The following is a 21,984-nucleotide window of genomic DNA, read 5'->3' as shown; positions in this document are numbered from 1 at the left end:
ATTTATGAGAATTGTTTTCATTTTTAGAATTACGTTTTATAGAATACAAATATTAAATAAATAAATAAATATATATGTTCTATTTAGAATGAATTAAATTTTTATATATATATATATATATATATATATATATATATATATATATATATGAATTGTTTTCATCTTTAGAATTGAATTCTATATAAGTAGAATTTTTATAAATTATAAATGTTTATAAATTATAATTCTATGTTTATTTAAAATGAATCAACCTATGTATATCTCATATATATATATATATATATATATATATATATATATATGAGAAAATATTTTCATTTTTAGAACTAAATTTTATAGATTATAAATATAATTTCATTCATTCTAAGTAAAACATATATGTAAAATTCTTCAAAAATAACGAGAATTTTTTTCATAGTTAGAATTTAATTTAATAGAATATAAATATAATATATATAATATTTATAAGAATTTTACACACACACACACGTTTTATTTAGAATGAATTAAGTTATATTTTTATATATATATATATATATATATATATATATATATATATATATATGTGAATTGTTTTCATTTTTAAAATATAATTTTATAGCATATAAGTAGAATTTTTTATATATAATTTTATAATTTTTGTTTTATTTAAAATGAATCAAAATGTATATAAAATTGTTTTTCATTTTTAGAATTTATTTTTATAGTTATATAGAATATTAATGGAATATAACTCTTATTATATATATATATATATAATTCTTTTAAAAAATATATTCGCAATTATATTCTACAAAATTGTGAACATTAAAGGAAATGCATATATAAAAAAATAACAATAGCAAAAATAATAATAATATCAGTCTGAATCAACCCAATCATTCTCACAACAATATTCTCATAATAGTCTCAAAAAAATCTTGAGAAACTAAAGTTGTCAAGAGAACTGAGAAATCAAACACGTCTCTATCAGATTGACAGCCGCTGCTTCAAGAGGAAAACATAAAGCAAGAGGTTTAAAGAGCGAGAGGACGTACTTCAGACAGGAAGCAAGAGTTTAAAAGGAAGTCCAGCAGCAGAAAACCGTTAGTGCAGGAAGAGACACTCGTCAAAGAGACAGAAGAAAGAGCCGAGCGTCAGAAAGTCATCTGTCACACAGGAGAAACACAAACGTCCAGCTCAGAGAAGTTTGCGTCACATAGTCCTTTAATGCTCCCTAACCCTGGTCCCTACTGTCATTCTGAATGAAGCACAGGGAAAGCTGTATAGAGCCATCTCAGCTGAGCTCTACTGTACCTGTTGCCCCAATTAGGAATACCGACGCTCTGAATCACCGACACAGCGATCTGAGCGATGAAAACGAAGAAGAAGAAGAAGAAATTGAAGGAGCTGTCAGACCTGAAAGAGAAAGAAAGATGTTAACTGTTAAAGAGACAGAAACATATTGACAATAAAACAATATAAATATTGATTGGGAAAGTTTAACATTCTGAGAATCTGAAATGTTGCCTAAATAAAATGTTCTAAACTAAGAATAAAATAAAAGTTGTTGAAATGCTAAAATTACTAAAGCTTAAATTCTAACTATTATATATTTCTTTTAATATTAATATTACATTTATATTAATTTGAGCAGAATTTCTTTAAAATTTAAAATGTATTTATTATTTATTAACAAAAAAATATTTAAATAATTCAATAAAGCTATTTTAATAATTATTTTAGATGCAGATATTGTAATAAATAAAAAATGACCAAATTTATAACAATCACTAAAACTAAAATTAAAAAAATATAACCAATAAAAGCTCACTTAAAATATTAATAAACAGTATAATAATATACAAACATCCTAATAAAAAAAGCTAATAACACTAATAATAATAATAATAATAAACACTACAAACAAACAGTATACAAATATCATATTTCCATAGTCTCAAAATAAGCTTAATAATAATAATAATACAATTTAAACTAAAATAAAAATGAAAACTATAAATACAAAAATAAAAGCTAATTCAAAATATGATTTGTATACTATATTATACAAATATCATAATAATATTCTTATAATAGTCTCAAAATTAAAGATGTTAGACCTGAAACTGAAATAAAATAAATTTAAGTTGTTAATTACTAAAACTGATGTAAATTAAAGCATAAAAAGCTAAACAATAATAATAATAATAATAACAAATAACAAAATTACTCAAACTTAATCTAAAATAAAAATAAAAACTAGAAATACAAAAATAAAAGCTCATTCAAAATATTAATAAACACTATAATAATACACAAATGTCATAATAATATTCTCATAATAGTCTTAAAATTAAAAGAGATGTCAGACCTGAAACTGAAATAAAATAAAACTGATGTAAATTAAAGCGTAATAAGCTAAATAATAATAATATTCTCATAATAGTCTGAAAATTAAAGGAGATATCAGAAATGAAACTTAAATAAGTACATTTTAAATTACTAAAACTAACAAATTAAAGTTGAATAAGCTAAATATTAATAATAATAATAAATAAATAAATAACTATTTATAAAACTATTTATATATTTTTTAAATAAAAACGCATTTAAAAAAAAAAAAAAAGAAAATCAACACTATAACATACACTATAATACACAAATATTCCAGAGTCTCAAAATTATAAAAAAAAATTATATATACTAAAATAGCATACAAATATTCATAATAGAGCTTCAAAACTGAAGAAACTGTCAGAAATCTTTCAATAATTGAAGTGTGCATGAATCATCTGAACTCTCTGCTGCTGTAGGAAAGACAGACTCACCTGAAGGCTTTATAGACGGGTCTGAACCAGCACAGGAAGGAGCACGGAGTGAACAGGATGAACCAGAGGATGGAGAGACCGAAATCCACGCCTGCAGACGTGCTAGCGGTGAACTCAGCTAGACAGGCCAGAACGTTCAGAAACAGCGTCACGCACTGCCCTGAAAACACACAAATATATGTAAACCTCACATCTTCATCCACAATATTGGAGTTAAATGTATTACAATGAGTTCAAAAAAAAATTTGACTTGCTTTTTAAACTGATACATTTCCAAGTTCATTAGATATGTTACGATGCAATAATGCATATTTTTATATAAGTTATTGATAACTAAAGCTCCTTAACTATTATAGTTAGTTAAAATGTTATATATATATATATATATATATATATAAAAAAACTTTTTCGTTAACTGGAAAAAATATATAAATGAGACCGAAAACCTTAAAAATAAGGTTTTAGTTCAAATACAAAAACTACTAAACTGAATCTGAAAAAAATATAAATAATAATAATAATAATAAACAATTATAAAATAAATAAATATATAAATAAATGAATGACAGGCGGATTACAAAAAATAATTAAAATAATTAAAATGAACTCAACATATAAACTTATAATAGTATATAAACAATACTAAAATAACACTGTATGTTCATGAAGAAAATAAAATGAGAATTGAACATTTCAAAATAGTGAAAAGTCTAATGATGAAAGTGTTACCAACTTATTTTTACTTGGAACAACATTCAAAATAAGAAACATAATATAATTAGCAAGGAAATTATACAAATTTGTTTTGGCTACCTGAAATGAAGCTTAAAATTAAATAGAAATATAAAAAATTCAAAATGACAAATGTTGCCTTGGTAACAAAAAATAAAATACAATAAATACTGCGTGTACCAAAATTGAAATAAAAATAAATTAATAAATTAATAAAAAATATATATATATATTTAAAAACCTAATAAAAATAACAAAAGCATTTAATAAAATTACTTGCACTAAAATTGAATTTAAAATATAAAAATGAAAAATAATGTAAAATATTAATAAATACTTATAAAATATGATGGCTGAGATTTAAATACTACAATTACTAAAACTGAAAAAACAAAAAAATTAAATATTAATAGAATTTAGAAAAACCTAATAGAAATAACAAAAGCACTAAATAAAATGACCAAAACTTACAATAAAAATTAAAATTAAAAATGACAAAAGTACTTAATAAAATGACTAAAACTTACACTAAAATTTAAATAAAGAAATTGCATATAAAAATAAAAAAATATTTAAAAAAATAATAGATTCTATGAAAATGTATTTTAATTTAATGTTAAACAAGAAAATAAATGTTCTTGTTTATTTTATTTTATTTATTTTTTATTAATTATTTTATTTAATTTTAGTTCTTTTTGATTTCTAAATCTGATTTAATCAAGCTAAACTAAATGAAAAATAATCCCTTAGCAACTTAAATAAAATAAGTTTATATTTTTTTATTTTAATTTATTTTGCTAAATTTAAAGTTTGTGAAATTATATTTTATGGTTTAGTTTTAGTTTAGATAACTGAAATAAACCTAAAAATTGATATACAGATATTAGAAAAAACTTTAAAATGTATTTTAATTTAATGTAAAGCAAGAATTATAAACTTTATTCAGTAAATTTTTACTGAACATATTATAAAATAAAAATAAAAACTGTAAAAATTAATTTTGGAAACCTGAAAAAATATATAAATGTTAGAAAAAACTTTAAAAACTTAAAATTCAATTTAATACAAGAAAATAAAAGGAGAATTGAGAATTGACTGAAAGAGGTATTATGCTGATGAAAGATAATATGGAAAAAATTCATAAAATAAGAATGAACATTAAGAGCAGGAATATGTAATAAGAAATTTCGAAAGCATAATTTTGAGTTGTGTTGATGCATCAGAGGCCTGTAAACTCACACATCCACAGGTAATAAATCATTTTGCAGAGTCTCTGATGCTCCTGCGGGATCTCCTCAGAGAAGTCCTGGTAGAAGCAAGGCTTGATGGGAAAGAATTTGGGAAGAGGAGGCCAGTTGTTCTGTTTGCCTGAGGAGAACAAGGGTGAGGTGAGACAGACGCCTATATCCCACAATCCTCAGAAGCAACTTGACAAACACTCACAACAAATAAAGGCGCTACAGTCTGTTGAGTTACGCAACTGTGTGAATTCAGATCTGTGTGTAAACAAACTCAGAATGGAATATTAGCATGCTGTGCACTGTATAATGTATATTATTAGTTTGAAATTATTATGAAAAGCATACTAAAACATTTTTAATACTTTAAATAAAATAAACTGAGTTTAAAAAATAGATTTAATGAAAAAAGTATCAATAATCATTCAATTCAATTAAACTAATACATTAAATATATTTTATTAATTACTATGAAATAATATTTAATGATATTAAAACTTATTTTATTTCAGCTAGTTCTCATTTTCTTTTCGTTGAAGTTAAACTACACAATAACTAAAACCAGTGTTGGTTTAGTATCTTTGAGATGCTATTATAGTTTTTATTTGCATTTAATGTTTATATTTTATTTAGTTATCAAATAAAATAAAGAAATAAAAACATAAATTTAGAAATATTTTGTGTCATTTTTATTGTAAAGCTGATTTCATTTCAGTTTTAGTTATTTCATTCCCTTTTCTAATTAATTAATTAATTGATTAATTAATTATTTTTTTTGGTTAATTTATTTTAATAAAAGGTCTTTCTCATTACATCTAGATAAACTAAATGAAAATGAAAAATAATGCCTTGGGAACTAACTGAAATAAAAGTTTATATTTTTTATTATTATTCATTTGACTAAATTTAAAGTTTAATTTGTTTTAAATAAAAATATTTGTATGGTTCAGTTTTAGTTTAGATAACTGAAATAAAGCTGAAAATGAAATATAAATATTAGAAAAAACTTCTAAAACTTCTTTAATTTAATTTAATTTGAACAAGAAAATAAAATGAGAATTGAGAAGTTATTATTCTGATGAAAGATTATATGGAATAAAATTTAAAAAACTTGTTTTAGTTTGAACATTAAAATTAAAAGCACACTGATTTTTCAATATTGAAAATATTTATTTTAATAAAGCTAAAAAAAAACTGAATGAAAATGAAAAATAATGCCTTGGGAACTAACTGAAATAAAATAAGTTTATATTTTTCATTATTATAATTTTACTAAATTTAAAGTTTAATTTATTTTAAATAATGATATTTTTATGGTTCAGTTTTAGTTTAGATAACCTAAATAAAGCTAAAAATTAAACATAAATATTAAAAAAAAACTTGAAAATGTAATTTATTTTAATTAATGTTGAATAAGAAAATAAAATGAGATTTGACTGGACAAGTTATTATTCTGATAAAACTTGTTTTTACCTGGAACAACATTGAAAATAAGAGCACATTGAATCTTTCAACATTAAAAATATTTGAAAATATTTATTTTAATAACAAAAATAATAATCTTTATGATTCTGATTCTGATTTAGTACATTAAATTAAACTAAACGGGAAAAAAAAATGCCTTGGGAACTAACTGAAAAAAATAAAAGTTTATATTTTTAATTATTAAAATTTATTTTACTGAACTTAAAATTTAAATTTATTTTAAATAATGAGATTTTTATGGTTTACTTAACTATAATAACCCTGACTAAAACTTAAACTAAAACATAGTAATAATGATCTAGGAATATTTCAATTTACAAAATTTAATAAATATGACAAAAACACAATAAAAAATTACTAAAACTTTGACTAAAATTAAACTGAAAAAAAAAATCTAATTAAAAATATATTAACAAAAATGATAATAGTTAATGTTAATTCAGCAAATGGCATATAGTTATAATCTTACATTTCATTGTAGTTGTGTATAAACGTGTGTCTTAACTTGTGCCAGTCTGAATAAATTATGTGTCAAGATCATAAAAACTGGCTGTTATTACAATAAGTTTATTCATCACACCGAAAGTGCAAGATGAAGTCAGATGCACTGCATTGAGGGATAATGCATCTCATGCAATCTAATATGTCATCCAGGCCTCTAATACACAAACTGCAGATCTAAAGTGGTGTGTGTTACCTGTGGGCGCTCCTCTGCTCTGCAGTTCTTGTTCTCGACGATCCAGCTCGGCTGCTTTCTTCTCCAGCTCCTCCTGCTGTCTAAGCAGATTGGCCTGCGCAGCTGCAGCCGTGGCCTGCGCACACAGACAGACACGGGCTGGTTAGAGCCTTTAAAATCATGCAGAGATCAGGTATATTTGTGTGTGTGTGTGTGTGTGAGATGCTGACCTGTGGACTGGGATCCATTGACGGCTGCAGGACAGCGGGTTGAGATGGGGCACCAGAGGCTGGGATGGTGCTTCCCTGAAGAAAAAAATTGTGAATTATTGGGATTTATTGGGAGTTCAGAGCACAATTCTAAAGATAAGGATACCACTGAAATGATGTTGGCTAGACTCACCATCACTGAGTTGCCATCAGGAAACGGACTGAAGCTTTCAATTCGATCGATTCCAGAGTTGGTCACCTGAGTGACAGACGGATCCTGAAAGAGACGAACAAATTAATTATTATTATTATTATTAAATAATAATGCATATATTATGCATAATAGAAGGATATGGCACACATTATTATTTATTCACACACACAGACATATATATATATATATATATATATATATAAAGAGTTCCGATGCAAAAGCCTCTAAGTGCCATTTGAAATTTTCTTCTAAAATGAGCATTTTTATCAGGCTCTTAAGTGTAGGTTCGATCATTTCACTTTAATGGCAATTAACAGTTCTTTTCATTGCCATTTAAAGTGGAATAACTGAAAATAAACTTAAGAGACTGATAAAAATGCTCATTTTAGAAAAACATTTTAAACAGAACTTAGAGGCTTTTGCATCGGAACTTTTCATATTACTGTATGTAATTTATAATGTAGTAACTCTGAGTAATTTAACTATATATATATATATATATATATATAATTATTATAAAATAATAATATGCTTAAATAATACTATAGATTTATACTAATAATTATAATAACAATAATTATATTTTATATACATACATATATATATATATATATATATATATATATATAAACATTAAAACATTGAAACTGTAGGTAATTTAATTATTTATATATGTGTGTATATATATATATATATATATATATATATATATATATATAGAATTATTATAAAATGATAATATGTTGAAATATATATGTATGTATATAAATAATCTAATTAAATGTATTAAATATTATAAAATGATAATATGCTTACACAACATGCTTATATATATATATATATATATATATATATATATATATATATATATATATATATATATAAAATTGGAACTTAATACTAGACTAGACTTATATATTAGACATTAGATGAACAATTAAAGCAAATTTAGTACTTTTTCTAAATATTTAAATATTACTAAATGTTATTCTAAATTTTCAAATCTATTTTTTCATACACACACACATATACATATATATATATATATATATATATATATATATATATATATATATATATATATAATTAGATAAACAAAGCAAATTTACTAAATTTACTAAATATTAAAATATTAAATAATAAAAATAATAAAATAATAAATAATAAATCCTATTTTTCCTAAATTTAGAACATTTACAATACATACATATATGTATATATTCTATCATACATAAACAATTAAACAAAATGTAGAAAAATAGTTAAATATTTATAATATTTATATATATATATATTTACAAATACTAAAATGACTAAAACTGAAATTAAAACTATATAATACTAATAATAACTAACAACAACAATGACAAAATTACTAACATTTAAGAAAATATAACAAAAAACTTTTTTAGATTTTTTATTATCAAAATTTAAAAAACATTTAAAAAAAATTATATGTCATAAAAATAAAGAAATCAGATGAAAAATTTTACGTAAAACTGGCTGGTAACACTTTACAATAAGGTGTCATTTGTTAACATTAGTTAATGTATTAACTAACATGAACGAACAATGAACAATATATTTATTTACTACACTATTTATTAATCTTTGTTGGTGTTAGTTAAAAATACAGTTCACAGTGCATTAACTAATGTTAACAAACAACTTTTGCATTAATATTAATAATGCATTAGTAAATGATCAAATTAACTAAGATTAATAAATAAAGTAAAAGTATTGCTCATTCACACTAATGTAGTTAACTAATGTTATGAACCTTTTTGTATTGTAGTGTTACCAAATTACTCATTTTACTTTTTTTTATATATTCAACATAATATTATTACTTTTTAAAGTCTCCAGAACCAACTGAAAATGTGACAAATGAGTGACTCACAAGTTTTTACTGAGTCACACGCCTCATTTACAATATGCAGTGACATCATTGCAGAGAGTGAATAGGTCTTAATCATCTGTCCGTAATTTAGACGCCTATGTGGTCACAACGAGGAACCAAAATCCTGAAATCAGCATAGATCCTTCCTCACTAATTCAGCTCATATTGTGCATCACTTCACAATTTCAAACCACAGCAGCTGCAGATGCAGATCTGATTCATCACAGGAAGAATATCGAAGCATCTCAGCTCCATTTCTACATGTTATGAAAATACAGCGTCTTGTTTGCCCATGCAAAACGTGTTACCATAATGCCAATAAAGGTGTTCCAGTTTGAGCCATTCTCAGATACATGCAGACGAGAACAACATAATCTGTCCAAAGTGCATGTATTCGTCCAGACATTACTAATGTGAATCTCCAGTACTTATTAATCACATCTGGTGCGGCATGAGTCCGTCAGGACAGGACTACAGGAAGAAACTCAATGTTTACCCAATGTGGGACACGTGAAACACAACACACACGGAGAACTTCCTTCATCCTCAGAAAGACAAATCAAAGAAACCAAACTCACCGTCCTATAAAAACCACTATTAAAACTAAGCTGCAAAATGTTCTCGTTCCAAACGGACGTCACAACTTGCATAACGTACTTTTAAGCTAAAGTAAGATAAGCACTGTAAAATATGTAATAGTTTAGTTTGACTGTGTCTCTGCAGGCTTTCCTGACAAACACACCTGCTTTCTTTCCCACAGGCCTTAAAGGAATATTTCACTTTATAATGTAGTCACCCCCTTGTCTTCCAAGATGTTCATGTCTTTCTTTCTTCAGATGTAAAGAAAGTATGTTTTTTTTTTGAGGAAAACATTTCAGGATTATATAGTATATATATAGTGGACTTCTATGGTGCCCACGAGTTTGAACTTCCAAAATGCAGTTTCAATGCAGGTTTAAAGGACTCTAAACAATCACAGACGAGGAAAGAAGGGTCTTATCTGGCGAAACGACTGATTCTTTTCTAAAAACGTTTACAAATGAGATACTTTTTAATCTCAACACAGAGTACACACAGAGCTAGACAAGATGAGCATTCGAGGTTAAAAAGTATATAAATTGTAATTTTTTTTAGAAAATAACCAATCGTTTTGCTAGATAAGACCCTTCATTCCTCAGCTGGAATCGTTTAGAGACACTTGAAGCTGCATTTTGGAAGTTCAAACTCGGGGGAACCATAGAAGTCCATTATATGGAGAGAAATCCTGAAATATTTTCCTCAAAAGACAATTTCCTTACGACCGAAGAAAGAAAGACAAGAACATATCGGATGAGAAGGAGGTGAGACTGAGTACATTATCTGTAAATTTTTGTTCTGTAAGTGAACTACTTCTTTAAGCCATATCACTCTCGTTCAACACTACAGACACACAACAACAACAAAAAACGCACTTCAGACCTGACATTCATAACAAGAGGATGTGGAAAATCACAACAGAACTGACAATCAGCAAAACAAAAATAGAAACAATTACATTTATATTGTGTTTTTTGTAGGGCTGCCACTAACGACTAATCTAAACGACTAATTTCCTACCAAAATATATATATATATATATTTTACTTAAAGGATTAGTTCACTTTCATAACAACAATGTACAGATAATGTACTCACCCCCTTGTCATCCAAGATGTTCATGTCTTTCTTTCCTCAGTCGTAAAGAAATTGTGTTTTTTTGAAGAAAACATTTCAGGATTTCTCTCTTTATAATGGATATGGATGGCGCCCCGAAGTTTGAACTTCCAAAATGCAGTTTAAATGCAGCTTCAAAATGCTCTAAACAATCCCAGCCGAGGAGGAAGGGTCTTATCTAGCGAAACGATCGGTTATTTTCGAAACAAATTGACAATTTATATACTTTTTAACCTCAAAAGCTCGTCTTGTCTCGTCTCTGCGCAGCAGAATCTGGGTCAATGCAGTTAGGGTATGTCTAAAAACTCCCATCTCATTTATGTCTTCAATGTCAAAATCGTCCTATAATGCTGCTTTTACCTTTTTTTTTTTGTAAAGGGAGTTTGAGTTTCTTTGTATTAGGGATGCTCATATTGACCGTTTAACCGTTAACCGCCAGTAAGAATTTTAACCGATTATTACTATCAGTTAAACGGTTTAAAAGGGTTTTTTTCTATTCTTTTTTTTTTTTTTTTTACGTTTGCTGCATGGTGAAAGAAATAATGCTATTTGTAAGTTATCTGTTTACTCACGTGCGCATGTCGACACGTGCAGTGTGGCTGTACAGACATATTTCGCTTCACCTTTACTTAGTAAACAGATGTAGTATATGCAACTCAATGGCAAGTGGCGTTATTGGGTTATTAGAGAGTGAATCCGTGAGTGAATGTATTCAAATTCTGAATGAATTATAGTCTAGAAAGTGCGCAATAGGCGCTCCCGTTACAATCACTGGAAAGCTATCACTCATCCTAGAGTAGTTCATCGCAATCTCATAAAGTTATTAAAAAGTAATAAAATAACCTTTACACTGCACAATTAATCTCTTATTTATATAATGCCAACACTTTCTTTGTTTTAATAAGAGAGTTCGCGAAAGTGTAGTTTCAGCAAAACTGAAACCGGCACTTTGGTTGGTGAGTGGATTGTAACATAGCCTCCTCTGATTGGCCACAGTGATAATCAAATCAACATACATGTCTGTGATTGGCTATTGCTGAACGCTGTAAAACACGCGCTTCTCCACACGCATATGACAGTGGATGGAAGTCCCGAACCGCAAATTGAAAGGGTTTTTGTGATGGTGTTTTTTTTGCGGATCTAAGAGTTAACAGGCAGCGGGTCCTGCCTATCCGTACAGCATGTGGACATGTTAAAAACTAGGCACACTGAGGTATCGGCTGGCCTGCTATATATTTTTATGTCCGACGAGAAGAATAAGACCGGTACAGTTAAATAAAAGGATTCAGTGTGTTTTAGTTTTGTCATCTTAATTAGGTAGTTATTTAATTTATACATATTTAGTGTAGGCCTATTTATATCCTATTCTTTTTTTTCATTCAGATTTTCTCTGTTCAGAAGCACTGCTGATGCGTGATAATTTAAGTATATGTCAATACAGTTTTTGTTGTTGCTCTGTATGCTGCTGTTTGCACGTTAAAATAAAACATTTGTTTGTATTTTTAATGTATCATCACAGATACTCGTGCGTTTTATTTTTATTTTAAACTAATTTATTATTCTAATTTTATCAGTTAACGGTTAATGTTCGGATAACGAGCAGCGGTTGTCGGTCAGGAAAATTAACCGAAATGAGCATCCCTACTTTGTATGTTCACTTTGTAAACACTATGTCGGTACTTTTGCAGCGATCTAAGGTGATTTTGAAGTTGATGGGAGATGGGAGTTTTTAGACGTACCCTAACTGTATTCCGCATGCGCTGCGCAGAGATGAGACAAGACAATTTGAGGTTAAAAAGTATATAAATTGAAAATAACCGATCGTTTTGCTAGATAAGACACTTCCTCCTTGACTGGGATCGTTTAGAGCCTTTTGAAGCTGCATTTAAACTGCATTTCGGAAGTTTCAAACTTCGGGGCGCCATCCATATCAATTATAAAGAGAGAAATCCTGAAATGTTTTCCTCAAAAAAACAATTTCTTTACGACTGAGGAAAGAAGGACATCATGAACATCTTGGATGACAAGGAGGTGAGTACATTATCTGTGCATTGTTGTTATGGAAGTGAACTAATCCTTTAATAACATTTTATTTTCAATAAAATCAATTAACTGTAGATGTTTTTGATTGTTTAATTTTAATGGAATTAATCCAGAAAAGTAATGGAAAAGAATTTGGTATAAAATAAAACTGTAAAAATAAATTAATTAGACATGCTTTTTGATTTAAAAAAAATAACCATTAAAACAGAGTATGGACAAATTAAAAATGGATTTCAAAGGGGCCTTTAATTACAATTAGGCTTTTTTGTGGTTATAAAAATGTAGATGTAAGTGAACAATAGCCTTTAAAATGACTTAAAATACATATATAATAGCGCTGATGCAAAAATAATTTGTTCAAAAATATTGCATAAAACTGTTGAAATACATAAATGTATTCTAAACAATAGAGCTAATGTACATTACGCGTTACAACAAAGGCCCTAGTTTTTTGTCCTTCAACTTGTGGTCATTTGTAATCTCACCAAATGATAGAAAAATAAACATCTGTAACACTTTACAATAAGGTTCATTAGTTAACAACATTAGTTAACATGAATTAAGAATGAACAGTACATCTACAGCATTTATTAATTAAACATGTGCATTATTAAAAGCACAAGTTAGTTAATGCACTGTGAACTGCATGAACTAACGATGAACAACTGTGTTTTTATTCATTAACAGCAACAAAGATGAATAAATACTGTAATACATGTACTGTTCATTGTTCGTTCATGTTAGTTAAAGTCACCTTATTGTGAAGTATGACCCAAAAAATTTTAATATGCACAAGTCAGAATAAGCATGTTGTTTAAATTTGTACATAAATATTGTGTTTCAATATTATTTCAACCAAATTTTGACATTTTATTCTCCAAAAACCTATTTGAAACCTTAGACACTTAGATTTCTATGGACATAAAAGCACTTTTGCTTTAGTAACTAACTGAAAAAATACTTCAAATTTAAAAAATACTTCAATACTTCAAATACTAATAAATTAGTTCAAATACTAAAATGACTAAAACTGAAATTAAAGCTTAATGATGATAACTACCAACAACAATAAAAATAACAATAATGACAATAGCACATTAAAAAATTACTAAAATGTAAGAAAATCAAAATATAACAAAAAAGTAACTTAATATATTCATAAATATGTAAAATAAAAATATATTATACATTATATTAAAATATAATGAAATTAGATGTAAATTAGGGCTGGGCCGATAAACGATATCATATCGAATCGCGATAAAATTTATGTTAATAACGATGATAGGCTCTAGACATTTTTTGCTCGATATGGATTAATCTAAGAGCCAATCACATAGGGGTGGGAGAAAAAATCGATTCTCCGATGCATCGCGATTCTCTCTTCAACGATTCTGAATCGATTCCTAATATTTCAGAATCGATTCTGAGCTTTTTTTTTTTTTTTCTCCGCATATGGCACGTGTGCGGGCTAGAGACGCGGCTGACTTCATTACACAGCATTTGCACTGTGAGACTCGTGCGCACTGCTTGACATTGTGTGCTTCCACCCGCCGTGTTTTACTTAAGTTATGCTTTCATTTCTGCCGTCTGGAATGCAGTACTATTAGATGCACTGACAGACTTTCGCGTGCGCTTTGTGTTTGTTTGCCCTAAAGCTCGATTGCAGATGCGGTTAAATGCACTTGCGTTTTCAAATAGTTTTAAACGAAACTGTACAGACAGTCAGTTATGTTTTTAGAGCAGGACAAAACATCTGATATATCGAAATAGATCTGTGCATCAGTGGCGTTCCGTCCATATAAGCTGCTAATGCTCCACATACCCAGGCTGTCAGAGAGACTGCGTTCACGTGTTAAATAATATAAACATGCTTATAAGTTGATCCCTTATTTGAGATAGAATCTTCCGGGCAAGCAGATTCTCCGCATCTTCCTCGACTCCTCAGAATTGATGCGCATTCTCTGTTTTTCTGTCATGCGTATGACTTTATTCGCGGGGTAAGCTGTCCGCGAAGCGCTCGCCCAAGCGGAAAAACGCGCTGTTGCTGCCAGATCCTGATTGCCGAAAATCATATTGTGTTTGATGCACAACTTACTCGACTAAATCAAATCAAAAACAAAAATTAAAAAAAACATTCTAACTGTATATTATCATAATTTCTCAACAATTCAAAATGTGAAAGTCCACTGAAAAAAATAGCCTATATAAAATGTCTATAATTTTTTAAAATAATAATAAACAGGGAAAAGAGGAAATATTAAAATATGATTTCGTCTCTGATTTTATTGGTTTCTAAATAATCTAAAAAGATATAATTATTTTTGGTATTACTGGTGGTTTTAGCACTAAGCATGGTTAAAAAAAAATTCACCGTTCGCCACTGCTGTGCATTAGTTTGTTAAAGCTGCCTGTCTATGATCTCATCAGTAATAATAAAACGGCAGTAATGCTGAGGAAAAAAGAAAAACTATTGTCTGTAAACTTTCAGATACCTAAAGAACACTTATTTTAAATAAGTAATTATTTTTTAAACTATATAAGCAAGGTACTTTTTTAAAACAAAGTAAAATTGGCACAAAATAAATTTGATATAAAACATATGAAAATGTAGCCATGTGCAGTACTATTGAAAACTAAGAATGTGAGCATCATGATATTTAGTTAATAATTAAAACAGTAATTAAATTAAATTGAATCTTGAAAGTGAAGATTGACACACCTACTTTTACAGAGATTTCAACTATAAACAAAAAGCATATAAACTGCAATTTTACATGTTTTTAAAATTGTAAAGTTGTATTGCACAGCAGAAGAATTAATTGGGGAAAAAATGTAGATCAAGAATCGTTTTGGAATCGGATCGTGACTCCCAGAATCGGAATCGGATCGGATCGTGAAGTGCCTGAAGATTCCCACCCCTACAATCACACAGCAGAAATATGCGACAACAGCCAATCAGCGTACAGCGTGCGTGTGCACGTCAAAGTACAAAGTTCATTTCCTACCGCACTTTGCGAAGCAAACTTAACACCAGGACGACAAAAAAAAAGAGAGAGGATGCAGCGACGAAAGTGAAACTAACTTCGAGTTATTATCCAAAGATGTTGAAATTGTCGACAAAAAAGGTAGCACGAATTCCGTTATATAAGTGGTTTGGCTACCTGAAAAGTGACTCTTAGCTCAGCTGAGAGTTTGGCGCGATTGTTAAAACTGAAACCGAAAGCAAAAAACGCACGCGCATTCAAAAGCAATTTTAATCCCCCCAATGCACGCAAATTAGGCTACATGACATATCTAGGCTGTTATTTGTATGTAGGCTATGATAGGTTGTGTATGTCTATAGCTCTGTATCATGCTTGAAATATCCGTCTCTATTTGCACTTTGAATATTTAGAGAGTAGCCTACTTTGTTTATGGCTAAATTATCTGCACTTAATACGATTAAGAAAGAACCGTGTCGTAATTTTTTGTTATTTATACTGTAGATTGTTTCAAAATGCAGTGGTTGCCTCTAATTTAAATAGCTCAACCTATAATAGAGAAAATAAACAATTGTGTTAATAATAATAATAATAAATAAATAAATAATTGTGTTACAAATTATGTTTTTACAATAATTTTATGTTTACATTTTGTACATTTACTCTCATTTACCATACTCTGTCACAACTTTTATTTTTTTAATTTATTTTAGTAAGTTGTTTTAATTTTTAAGGCCAAATCTGTTTTTGTTAATAAACTATACTTTAAATGTAATTTAATGAACCCTTTCATTTTTGTGGCTTTAGTCATTGTTGGGATACTATTTTAAAGCTGGCAACATCAACAGCTTATATCGAAATATATATCGTTATCGTTCAATATGGGGAAAAAAATATCGAGATTACATTTTTGCCATATCGCCCAGCCCTAATGTAAATGTAAAACTGGCATCTAAATTTCTAAAATTACTGTTAACAATTTTAAATAAGTTGTCATTTGCTGACATGAACGAACAATGAACTCCATTTATTGCACTGTTTATTAATCTTTGTTAATGTTAGTTAAAAATAGTTGCTCATTAGTTCACAGTGCATTAATGTTAACAAACACACAACTTGTGATTTTAATAATTAACATTAACTAAGATTAATAAACGCTGTAGAAGTATTGTTCATTCGTAGTTAATTTAGAAACCTTATTGTAAAGTGTTACCACATTAAAATGTTTCTAACATGGTTAGCAAGTTTCTAGCATGATTAGCACGTTATTTACATGTCACTGACAAGCCAACCTAATTACAGACTTAACCTTTAAATGTGCTTTGAGGCCCGGTTTCGCAGACAAGGCTTAAGCCTAGTCCTAGACTAAAATGTAAGTCTGAGTTGTTTCAACTGAAATAAAATTGCACTGATTGATTTTAAAAATCAGTGCCTTTGTTTTGTCTCAAGATGCACACCAGTAATGCTTTTTTCTAAGCATGTTTATAAAAATTACTTAAATGTCCTAACTGAACTATGGTCTAATCCTGGCTTAGTCTAAGCCCTGTCTGGGAAACCGGGCCTAAATGTTTATGTCCTGAATCAGATCCGACAAGATTTCTGACGTTCAACTAGCTGGGTCAATGACATTATTGAGGATTAACCCACGATCATTCAGATATCTGAACCTTTAACTACAGATTCCTTATCTGCAAATCAAGCATAGAGAAAGACTGAAACACCAACGCCTTCGACAAACACTGAGTGCACATGTGATCTACAGAGCCGTTCTCTTCTGGCTATTTAACAACCTACAGCTATTATGCCGCACCTCTTGAAACATGATATACAATGTAATAATTGCAAATAGTTTCATGAATCAAAAGCTTCAGAGTCAGCACTTCACAGCTCAAACCGGTGCATGCAACATCTGAATTATTATTGTGTTGCGGCAGACGGGCGATCTGTGATTGCCTTTGAGGGGGAGCTGAAGTATCTCACAGGAATGTTTGCTTTGTCCTGAACTCAATATTCTGCTGCATTAGAGGTGAAGGAAACAGATGGAAACCACATCAGACTCCAGACAATGAAAACACAACAAAGATGCCAGATGACAAACAGACTGTAAGAACACCACAATTAAATAAAAGCAACCTGTGATGTGCCTGTGTGCGTCAGTCAGCAAATTATAATATAAGTATACATTAGGACTATGCCATATTTTTGTTTAAAGATTTTAATAATATATAATATATAAAAACATACAAAAATCTTAACTTAAATATTTTATAATTGAATTAATATTAAGCATTTTATAATTTTATAAACAAGTACAGATTAAAAATTGTATAACATTAAATGTATTATTATTATTATTATTATTAAATTATAATATAAGAATAAAACAAGACTACATGCTATATTTTTGTTTAAAAATTAATAATATATTAAAACATACAAAAATCTTAACTTAAATACTTAATAATTAACTTAATATTATTTAAGCATTTTATAATTTCATAAACAAGCATAGATTTATTATTTTATAACATTATCCGCATTATTATTAATATTATTAAATTATAAGTGTAAATTAAGACTACATGCCATGTTTTTTAATTGTAATAATTTTTAAAAACATTAAAAGAAATTTTAACTTTTTTAATAATTGAATTAATATTATATTTCATAAACAAATATAGATTTATTATTTTATAACATTAAATGCATTATTATTATTATTAAATTATAATATAAGTATAAATTAAGACTACATGCCATATTTTTATTTTTAAAAATTGTAGTAATATTTTAAAACATAACTGAATTAATATTACTTAGGCATTTTATCAACAAGTATAGATTTAAAATTTTATAACATTAAATGTATTATTATTAAATTATTAGTATAAATTAAGACTCATGAGTCATGCCATATTTTTATTTTTAAAAATTGCAATATTCACAATATTACTGTTTTTATTGTATTTTTCATCAAAATAAATGCAGCCTTGGTGAGCATAAGAGACTTCTTTTAAAAAATGAAAAAAATCGTATATTAAATATTTAATATATGAATTAATATTATTTAAGCATTTTATAAGTTCATAAACAATAACATTAAATGTATTATTATTGTTATTAAATTATAACATAAGTATAAATTAAGACCTCATGCCATATTTTTATTTTTAAAAATTGCAATATTTCACAATATTACTGTTTTTATTGTATTTTTTCATCAAAATAAATGCAGCCTTTAGAGCATAACATACTTCTTTTAAAAACATTAAAAAATCTTAACTTAAATACTTAATAATTGAATTAATATTATTAAGCATTTTATAATTTCATAAACAAGTATAGATTTATAATTTTATAACATTAAATGTATTATTATTATTGTTATTATTAAATTATAATATAAGTATAAATTAAGACTACATGCCATATTTTTATTTTTTTAAATTGTAATAATTTTTCGCAATATTACTGTTTTTATTGTATTTTTCATCAAAATAAATGCAGCCTTCGTGAGCATAAGAGACTTCTTTTAAAAACATGAACATTTATAATTTTATAAGATTAAATGTATTTGAATAATAATATAAGTTGTGACTACATGCCATTTCTTTTTTCCATTTCTTTTGCCAAACAGCAGAACTATTAAAGTTAACTGCAAAAAAATTAATAATCAATAATGTAATATATAATGTTTGTTTATTAACATTTTATTACATGCCATATTTACACTTTTAAAATTGTGAATGAATTTGCACACTGCAGGACTATTAATGTGAACAAAATGCACCTAAAATACATTCATATTTACATACGCTTTAATCTAAAATTGAATAAATTCAATCTAAAATTGAATAAAATTGAATAAATTCAATTTTATAATAAATTCAAATAGAAAACAGTCATTTTAAATAGTACAAATTATTTCAGATTTTTACTGTTTTTGTTGTACTTTGGATCAAATAAATGCAGGCTTGGTGAGCAGAAGAGACTTCTTTCAAAACATTAAAAATCTTACTATGATAAAGACATTTATAATGTTACAAAAGATTTCTATTTCAGATAAATGCTGTTCTTCTGAACTTTCTATTCATCAAAGAAACCTGAAAAAAATCGACTCTGTTTTCAACACCATAATAATAATAAATGTTTTTTGAGCAGCAAATCAGAATATTAGAATGGTTTCTGAATGATCATGTGACACTGAAGACTGGAGCTAAAAATTCAGCTTGAAATCACAGAAATAAATTACAATTTCAAATATATTCAAATAGAAAACAGTCATTTGAAATAGTAAAAATATTTACTGTTTATATACTGTTTTTGTTGAACTTTGGATCGTTGTTAATTAACAGGAATTGGCTGCTAGACTCCATGAAGTTATAGAAAAATAATGCTTTTATTTAGGATGAATGCTTTAAATTGATCAAAAGTGATGATAAAGACATTTATAATGTTAGAAAAGACTGGAGTAATGATGCTAAAAAATCAGTTTTGAAATCACAGGAATAAATGATATTTTAAAATATTTTCAAACAGAAAGTGATTATTTATTCAAAATTTTACTCTTTCTGCTGTACTTTATAAACAAATAAATGCAGGCTTGGTGAATCTCACTGTTCAAAAACTTTTGACTAGTAGAGTGACCTAGAATCTTACTATTTATTAAAAAAAATGTATATATTTGTCAAACACACCATTGTGAAATGATATCCTGACCTTTTGGCATTGTATATTGTAGCATCTGCCATGTTTATTATTGCTTTTATTTTATTTTTTTAACACTTTTATTTAGCAAGGATACTTTAAATCGATCAAAAGTGATTAAAAAAGACATTTATAATGTTTCAAAAGATTTCAAAAGGATGAATGCTTTAAACTGATCAAAAGTGATGTTACAAAAGACTGGAGTAATGATGCTAAAAAAATCAGTTTTGAAATCACAGGAATAAATGATATTTTAAAATATATTTAAACATAAAACGGTTATTTTTTTAAATTGTACTCTTTCTGCTGTACTTAAACAAATAAATAAACAAATAAATGCAGGCTTGGTGAATCTCACTGTTCAAAAACTTTTGACTAGTAGTGTATTTAAACCTAGAATCTTACTATTTATTTAAAAAAATGTTATTTGTCAAACACACCATTGTGAATGAAATGATATCCTGACCTTTTGGCATTGTATATTGTAGCATCTGCCATGTTTGTTATTGCTTTCACTCAATACGGAAAATGCATTATTTCTCTTAATATTGCAAAACCTGTTGTACAGAAAGCATAAAGACCGTCTTGTTGAGATGTTCTCAGAAATATGATGCATTCCAGCTTGATTTTGTGGCCTTCAGTGAGCAAAAAGAAGACCCACAGGTGATCAGAGCCTCATTGAGGCAGTTATAAAGTCCTACCGCTTGACAATGTTGTGACATTATTAGGAGTGGCGCTCTGGCCTTCATCGTGTCGCCAAACCTGCGCGGATCCACACCCTTCACCGGCGAGAACCGACTCACCAACGGCATCAGCGACCGTGACACGTCAACAGCCGAACCGAACTCATCTGACCCAAAAACTCCCCATCATCCCCACAAACCCTGTTGAACTCCACTAAACTTGAGTTTAAAGCCCTCAGAAGCGCTTCTCCTGTCAACGGCTCGTTTCTCACCTGGAAGGGATTGACGTCGACTGGATCTTCAAACGGGTTGGAGTCAAATCCCGACATTATAATGGGCTTTATCCGCCTTTAGAGTCCAAACCGAGCGGCACCGGAGCTGCGATCACCGTACTGTTTCCTCTCTGCACTTCCGTAGTGAGTGCGTAACGCGCATGCGCCGCGACGTCATCAGGCGACGTAGAAGATTGTTATTTTTATGTGGTTAACTTTATATTTTGCATATCAAACATTATATTCGCAAACGAAATGTTCTGATTTTAAGTTGAAACTCCACCGCTTTTCAATTTCAAGATGTTCTAAAATATATATATATTTTTTTAAAACAGCACG

The 21,984-nt window shown here is 28.0% G+C and overlaps 1 protein-coding gene across 1 annotated transcript; it reads right to left on the bottom strand.

Annotated features, from left to right (window-relative positions):
* Positions 1-1,220: 1,220 nt before the first annotated feature.
* On the bottom strand, positions 1,221-21,785 carry scamp2 (secretory carrier membrane protein 2). Its single transcript, XM_073831340.1, has 7 exons — positions 21,646-21,785; positions 7,344-7,427; positions 7,172-7,246; positions 6,963-7,077; positions 4,782-4,910; positions 2,811-2,970; positions 1,221-1,398 (listed from the first exon to the last, which is right to left on the bottom strand). Exons 1-7 carry the CDS (start codon positions 21,700-21,702, stop codon positions 1,236-1,238), a joined length of 783 nt encoding a protein of 260 aa, XP_073687441.1. The 5' UTR covers positions 21,703-21,785; the 3' UTR covers positions 1,221-1,235.
* Between the last annotated feature and the right edge of the window lie 199 nt (positions 21,786-21,984).

Source organism: Garra rufa, chromosome 25, assembly GCF_049309525.1.
Source record: "Garra rufa chromosome 25, GarRuf1.0, whole genome shotgun sequence".
Lineage (NCBI taxonomy): Eukaryota > Metazoa > Chordata > Actinopteri > Cypriniformes > Cyprinidae > Garra > Garra rufa.
This window is presented reverse-complemented; position numbering and strand designations above follow the sequence as displayed.

Excerpts from the sequence above, each read along its gene's own strand:
- scamp2 (XM_073831340.1), bottom strand. The coding sequence starts at position 21,702 with ATGTCGGGATTTGACTCCAACCCGTTTGAAGATCCAGTCGACGTCAAT. Across the intron at positions 7,247-7,343 it reads CTGATGGCAACTCAGTGATG|GGAAGCACCATCCCAGCCTC; the intron begins GTGAGTCTAGCC and ends TTTTTTCTTCAG. Across the intron at positions 2,971-4,781 it reads GATTTATTACCTGTGGATGT|GGCAGTGCGTGACGCTGTTT; the intron begins GTGAGTTTACAG and ends GTGTGTTTTCAG.